The sequence below is a fragment of the Entelurus aequoreus genome, linkage group LG02 (genome assembly GCF_033978785.1).
Source record: "Entelurus aequoreus isolate RoL-2023_Sb linkage group LG02, RoL_Eaeq_v1.1, whole genome shotgun sequence".
In the NCBI taxonomy this organism is placed as follows: domain Eukaryota; kingdom Metazoa; phylum Chordata; class Actinopteri; order Syngnathiformes; family Syngnathidae; genus Entelurus; species Entelurus aequoreus.
The window spans coordinates 35,849,963-35,857,595 of record NC_084732.1 but is presented as its reverse complement, the minus strand read 5'-3'; the positions used below and the strand labels follow the sequence as shown (position 1 = coordinate 35,857,595).

The 7,633-nt window shown below is 37.6% G+C and overlaps 1 protein-coding gene across 2 annotated transcripts in view; it reads right to left on the bottom strand.

Moving 5' to 3' along the window:
* The window catches only part of abcb10 (ATP-binding cassette, sub-family B (MDR/TAP), member 10), a 40,797-nt gene that overhangs the window by 14,774 nt on the left and 18,390 nt on the right, over window positions 1–7,633 (bottom strand). The window contains exons 6-14 of one of the 2 annotated variants that reach the window (XM_062025932.1): window positions 7,168–7,303; window positions 6,988–7,083; window positions 4,902–5,111; window positions 4,747–4,826; window positions 4,476–4,656; window positions 4,087–4,130; window positions 3,895–3,929; window positions 3,726–3,784; window positions 3,212–3,429 (exon numbers count right to left, since the gene is read on the bottom strand). In XM_062025932.1, the coding sequence (XP_061881916.1) occupies window positions 3,236–3,429; window positions 3,726–3,784; window positions 3,895–3,929; window positions 4,087–4,130; window positions 4,476–4,656; window positions 4,747–4,826; window positions 4,902–5,111; window positions 6,988–7,083; window positions 7,168–7,303 (1,035 nt within the window). In that variant the 3' untranslated portion in view covers window positions 3,212–3,235. Of the gene's footprint in view, window positions 1–1,027; window positions 3,430–3,725; window positions 3,785–3,894; window positions 3,930–4,086; window positions 4,131–4,475; window positions 4,657–4,746; window positions 4,827–4,901; window positions 5,112–6,987; window positions 7,084–7,167; window positions 7,304–7,633 lie in introns of those variants that run through there. The other variant, XM_062025931.1, reaches the window with a different exon arrangement.

Sequence of the window (7,633 nt, the reverse complement as noted above, 5' to 3'; positions counted from 1 at the left end):
ATAGTTTTTAGAGAAAGACAAGTACCCAAATCAGTAATATGCACCACAGTTACAGCTAAAATATCTAGTTTTAAATGAATAACCCTTTTATAATTTTACTTCAAGGGATTCTCAGATGCTTACATAAAGGTTTGTTGACATGAATGTGACATTTCTTGATGGGCTAACAACTGTTTTATATACAGCATAACCTCCATAGTCAGATGTTCCTTAAAAGCCTGTACCAAACCATCGGGGGGACGTCACATGACACGTCAGCAAATTTTGTGAGACTTCAGTTTAGTGAGACTCTAAAGCAGGAGTGCACAAGCTTTTTTTCCTCTGAAGGACAAAATGTCAAAGGGGCCAAACAGCGACTTTAAGCGTACTTCAGCACCATGAGTGAGGGTTAGGTTTAGAGCAGGGGTCACCAACGCGGTGCCCGCGGGCACCAGGTAGCCCGTAAGGACTAGATGAGTAGCCCGCTGGCCTGTTCTAAAAATAGCTCAAATAGCAGCACTTACCAGTGAGCTGCCTCTATTTTTTAAATTGTATTTATTTACTAGCAAGCTGGTCTCGCTGTGCTCGACATTTTTAATTCTAAGAGAGACAAAACTCAAATAGAATTTGAAAATCCAAGAAAATATTTTAAAGACTTGGTCTTCACTTGTTTAAATAAATTCATTATTTTTTTTACTTTGCTTCTTATAACTTTCAGAAAGACAATTTTAGAGAAAAAATACAACCTTAAAAATGATTTTAGGATTTTTAAACACATATACTTTTTTATCTTTTAAATTCCTTCCTCTTATTTCCTGACAATCTAAATCGATGTTCAAGTAAAAAAATTTTTTTTTATTGTAAAGAATAATAAAAACATTTTAATTTAATTCTTCATTTTAGCTTCTGTTTTTTCGACGAAGAATATTTGTGAAATATTTCTTCAAACTTATCATGATTAAAATTCAAAAAAATTATTCTGGCAAATCTAGAAAATCTGTAGAATCAAATTTAAATCTTATTTCAAAGTCTTTTGAATTTCTTTTAAAATTTTTGTTCTGGAAAATCTAGAAGAAATAACGATTTGTCTTTGTTAGAAATATAGCTTGGTCCAATTTGTTATATATTGTAACAAAGTGCAGATTTGATTTTAACCTATTTAAAACATGTCATCCAAATTCTAAAATCAATCTTAATCAGGAAAAATTACTAATGATGTTCCATAAATTATTTTTTTAATTTTTTCAAAAAGATTCGAATTAGCTAGTTTTTCTCTTCTTTTTTTCGGTTGAATTTTGAATTTTAAAGAGTCGTAATTGAAGATAAACTATGTTTCAAAATTTAATTGTCATTTTTTTTGTGTTTTCTCCTCTTTTAAACCGTTCAATTAAGTGTAAATATCATTAATTATTAATAATAACATAGAGTTAAAGGTAAATTGAGCAAATTGGCTATTTCTGGCAATTTATTGAAGTGTGTATCAAACTGGTAGCCCTTCGCATTAATTAGTACCCAAGAAGTAGCTCTTTGTTTCAAAAAGGTTGGTGACCCCTGGTTTAGAGGTTACCGCCATGTATAAAGGTAGTGTTGATAGATGGCAACTACTGTAGATAGTTTTACAAACATGCCATCGATTGTGTGAGCTTGAAAGAGGTCAGTATAAAATACAGTATTAAAAGGCTCGGCGGGCCAATTTTGGCCCCCACGTTTAGGCACCCCTGCTTGAGCCTAAAAATCAATTCCACAAGATGTATGGCTTTTTGATTTACTTTTAGTGAAAGCAAAGGAGATACGTGTAATGATACCTTATAATCATAAATGGGATTTTCTGTGACATACAAAAACGACATACACGTGTCCTGGTGTAAGAGAAAATAAGTTAACAATGAACAACACAAAGTTAACTGGGTGAAGTGTAATGTGAAAAGATTTACCTCCCAGGCACACTCAGTAACCCCCTTTTAAGTACTTTTGTCACCACTACATCATTCAATATCAAAGTTAAGGTTACATACTGTATATCAATTTGATTTGTTTTACCATTTGGCAGTCAATTATTTTTACACAAATTGAGTGTGACACGTTACTCAGTAATCAGAGTAATTTTATTCTATTTTACTTTTATCTCATCTTATAATAGGAAAGTTAACTTACTTTTACATTTGAAATGCTATTTAAAACATTGTTCATACGGTTGACAAATGCTTTTTGGTGGCAACAGTTTGACCCTGGAACAGATAATTTCTATTTCCCATTGTTTCCTGTGGGACAAATCAAATTAAGCAGCATCCTGACACTGATTGTGTTTGACTTTGGAGGTTCCACTGTATGTAGTGTCAAATCACAAAAAGTTTTGTGTGAGAATACCCTGTTTCTAAAAGATAAATTGAAGTATAAGTTCACATAGTGAATCTCAATACAAATCCAGTTGGCACTTGTGTATGGTACTACTGAAATAGAAGATAAGTGTAAACTATGAGATGTGCTGATTTTTTTTCTCCAAAAGATCTACATGTCATCCATACCTGCTTCATATGACTATAACAAGAGTCCCCAAACATTTTGACAAGGCGGGCTACAGTGGGTTAAAATAGTTTGGCCTGGATCAACTGCACAGGACAAGTTTTAATACAAAAATATATATACATATTTTTTTTCCTAACTTAGGACGTCCCTCGGGCAGGCCGCAGTCATAGTTTGGGGGACCTCTGGACTATAATATAAACTCTCTAAAAGGCTCTACTTGTGAGCTTCAAGTTAAATCAGCCACCAAACCACAGACACTAACAATATAAATACATATTTAGAAGGTTTCACGTCACTGTCTTCTTGTTTTGGTTTGGTTGTGAAAATCAAGAGTGCTGGGACACTATAATACGTCTCCAGCTGTAGTAGTTTAAAAACAGAGGTGTTTAATTTGCACTTTTACATGTTGTGTCATGTACCTGAATATATAATACATCCACTATGACAGTGTTTTAAAACCACAGGTGTGCCCCTTTTGAAAAGCATTATCTCTAAGCTTTTTATTGTCAGTGTATAATTACATACAGCTAAGATAGTAACTACCGAGCACTTGTTTACGTTCTTCACACAGCCTTGTTGCTTGGTGAAAAGGAAACTTGCAGCATAACGGGCCTTCTTATCTCATTATGTTCCTTTATCTTTCACCTTGTCTCCCAGCTGAGGAGACACAGTGCCCCCCTCTGGTGGCGGTAGACATTCATCTCACCTCATTGTCATCACTTGTCAAGAATCAGCTTATTGCCAATTTTTGCTGCTCCTGTAGAAAAGCCTGTTTCTCCATCAGTTTGCGGAACAGTCCATGTCTTTTTTCAAGAAGCTGTGCATGCTGCCCACATTCAACTACACGGTGCTGGTCCAGTACTGCAACTGCATTGGCGTTCTGGATGGTTGAGAGACGGTGAGCAATGATGAGGACGGTCCTCCCTGTTGATGAGTACCAAAGCTAATTTAATACATAAAGAAACACGTCAAATACACAAGATAATATGTAGAAATAATAAATTATCGTGGACATGATCTTAACATTGTTTTGTCATTAAATAGTCTTTCCTCCTTTTCAACAGCACTGAATAGCTAAAACAGACAACACATTAGGTGTGCAAGGAGGTCCACTACTATGAAGACACACTATACTTATTATTTGAAGGAAATGAATCAATCAATCTGATTCTGGAAGCAATCATTTGACATATTCTTGATCAAACAAAAATGAGATTCACCTTCCATGAGTCTCTCCAAAGCCTCCTGGACCAGGAACTCGTTCTCTGAATCCAGTGCACTAAGGATGGGAAGTTGTACAACTCATAAATACAGTGAAGGCATTTAATATACTAAGAGTCAACTTTATGACATGTATGTATGTAAAATGTAATAGTCTGTAAGTCAAACCTGGTGGCCTCGTCTAAAAGCAGGATCTTGGGATTCTGAAAACAGATGTGTAAACTGAGCGTCATCATTGCCGTTTTAAATGATTCAATGTAAGCGCTCGTGTTGATACATTATTGAATCCTGCTCCTTGAGAGAGTTATTAGTTTCTGTGTATGGTGATGAGCATGAATGTAATTAGGATACTTTACTGACCTTAAGAAGAGCTCTTGCGATGGCTATCCTCTGCTTCTGACCACCTGGTCCACAAAGACAAGGGTTATTCATTGTAGAACCGATACTGATTGTTAGCAGTCAAGGAAGCTGATAAATAATATTTGGGGCCAATATTCATTTGCAGTAAAAGTTAGCTAAACATGAATAGTATACTGTATGTCAGTAAATAGCTGGACAATGCTTTAAGTTGTTTTTTTCAGATTTTTTTAGGAAACAACAGACTAGTAGCGTCATAATATTTTATGCGGCACAAATGTTGTGGTTAATTTAGCACCAAAATGTATCAAGGGACTTCACAAGCACTGTTATCACAGAATGCATGTACAAGAGTCCTTGTAGCAGCAGTCATTGAGCCACATGATTCTTACCTGACAACAACACTCCTTTCTCCCCCACCACAGTGTCAAAGCCTTTAGGAAAAGCCTGGATAAAGCTGTATGCATTGGACACTTGGGCTGCCCTGTAGATCTCCTCTGTTGTCACGGCGTCTGGGTCTGTCGCGCCGTATGCAATGTTGTCTCTAATTGAGCAAGAAAACAGGACCGGCTCCTATGTGTGTGTGTGCGCGTGTGAGACAGAGAGAATACTTGTGAAAAAATGATATTACTCCTGCTTAAAAAGGCTGAGGTGTACTTGTACCTGGCTGACGGTGCCAATGTGACTTCTGAGCCAGTATGGATTCAAGTCCCTGATGTCATGGCCGTCCACAGTGATGATGCCTGGAGGACAGATGAAGCACTGAGCAACAACCACCTTCTCGCGAAAAAAATGGAGACAAAACAAGTGAGTCTTACCTGAGTCAGAGTCGTAAAGCCTGAGCAGCAATGACACCAGAGTTGATTTTCCAGACCCACTGGGTCCCACTACAGCCATAATAGTTCCAGCTGGCACAAGCAGGTTAAGATTCTTGAAGATAGGAGCCTCTTTACGGGCTGGGTAGGCAAAGGAGACATCCCGGAACTCCAAACGGCCTTTTAGCTGGTCTGTAGGCAGAACTTGGCCCTCTGTGGAGGAGGGAGATTTGGTTTTACATCCCAACCAAATGGATTCATGTCATACATAAAAAAACGCAAAAGCTACATTTAGAAACACCTACACCAGGGGTGTTCAAAGTACAGCCAGGGTGCCATTTTTTACCCACAGCTCATATTAACAAATACAATTAATTCATTATTAATGGGATGTATTGTTAGATATTACACCAGCGCCACTCCAGGCTAAATTGTGGGCCTAAGTAGGATTTTGACAAGCCAAATTGCCAAAATCTGATTTTTCAAAATCTGATCTTTTCCAGCTGACTGTTTACTACACTTGTGGTCTTTATCAGACTCCAGTATAAACGCGCACAGACCCCAATGTGGCCTCGACTTAACTTGCATGCGCAGTTCGATGAAGTGGAAAAAAAAGGAAGTTGACCGGATTCAGTAAATGAACAAGGAAGTCAGTGCTAATACTACAAAATAAAATAAAAGTCACTACCATAGATAAAAATGAGTGTTTTTTATGTGAAAAATCAATGTATGAATAGATACATATAGTGTGATATATTTGGGAGGGTTCTAATTTGTTTATGGCTGTTGAGTAGAGGAGGCAGGTACATTAGCGTAGATCAACGTTCACTTTATTTTTCAACTCACGTGTAAGCAAATACACCACAGCATCAATTATCTTTCAACACTCGCTATTTCTTCGAAATCAATATATATATTCATATATTGCATACAGTGTTTTATTTGCGCACTATTGACAAGTGATGCACCCCAAAATTCTTTGCTCACAGAAACCAAATGTAGTGATGAAGTATCCACTTCCGCTGGTGGGCGACATCTTTCCCCGCGCACACGAGTGACGTAGCTCGCCCAAAGCTGACGAAAAGTCACATACGAGTCGCATTCAGGTCGCTTTGCATTTAGAAGGAAGTCACATTTGAAAAGATCAGATTCCAATCGGATTTGGACTAGGGTACCTCCTGATGTGGCCTGAATCTGATGTGAAAAGATCAGTTTTAAAGCACTTTGGAGCATTTAGACTGGCAAAAAAAACAGATTTGTGTCACTTGAAGGTAAAAAAAATCAGATTTGGTGTGCAGTGTAAACGGGGCCTTTATTTGGAGCCCTCCTCCCCATTACATTTTTTCACACTTTTCTATTTATGTGAAACAATTTTTATACTTTTTAAAAATCAAACTTGAATGTAATTTGTGTTTTGTACAAAAACAAATTAACGGGAAATTAATTGTTCAATATTATTTTGTTTAGTGAAAATCAATCAATCAATAAAAATTTATTTATACATCGCAAGTGTCTTAAAGGGCTTTACACTCTCACAACGACATCCCCTGATCTAAACCAACATTCCGGCAAGGAAAAACTCAAAAGACCCCAACTGGGGAAAAGAAAGAAACCTTGAGAAGTTTTGGGGTGATCGGCGGCAATGGATGTCAAATAGTAACTCATTAAAACATAAATTTATAGACCTTGCTACCTGAACTCCGACTGGGAATTGAACCCAATACAGCCTGCCTTGTAAATCAAGCACTAATGCTGTGCGCCACAAGAGGGGCTCCACTCATAGCGTGTGTTCTGCACTTAGGGCAGGGCGGAACTGCATTACCCTATTCTGCTTTGTCACCTTCAACATTAAGCTAAGTTGTTGTTTTGTTTAGATTTCTTAGCATATATTGGCCTTAATTTGATTGGTTTAACATCTTTCTTTGGGGTAAGTAGTAGTAAGAACTGTGTGAAGCAGTCGCTGTAACTTAATTATAGTTTATGTATGCTAAATCAAGATAATATTGACTCACAGGCTTCCACTATTATGAGGCTGTTCTATTTTTGTTTCAATTAAGGACAATTCAAACTCATTCATGTGAAAACTGACCATTAAGAGGGAACTCAGGCTTTCTGTCAAGCAGTTCCCACAGTCTCGTTCCTGCGCCGAAACCCTTCATCAGCTCTGTGTAGAACGTACTTAACCCTGCAGAAAGACACAAGGTTATTTGAAATAGCAAGAAATAGAAAAAGGTGTGTGGTATGTGTAAGCATGTGTCACATGTGTTACCTGCGATGCTGATGCCCACCCAGAATGTGTACATGAGGAAAGAGGAGAGTTCTCCCACAGTCATGTGCTGGCTGGCCATCAGAAGTCCTCCTTTGTAAAGCACAGACAGGATCATGATGTTACCGCTGAGACCAGTCTGAAAGAAAACACACAAAAGCCTTAGTGTAGGAAAACACACCTTTGCAACAGTTTCTGTGATAAAATGTCAACTGACTGATAAGACGTCATAAATGGTGAAAAGTCGACTAATGAGAGAAACTTTGTTGGTAAAAGAAGAAGCTTGCGTGCAACTGTTTATTTGCCAACTGTGGGATTCCTTTGGCCTCTCCTCTGTAGCACTTACACACACTAGGAGTGTCCCAATACAACTTTTCACTTCCAATATGATACCAATAATGAAGCCTTGAGTATTTGGCTGATACGATATAATTTTTGATACGATATCAGCACGGCTTATAGTACATAC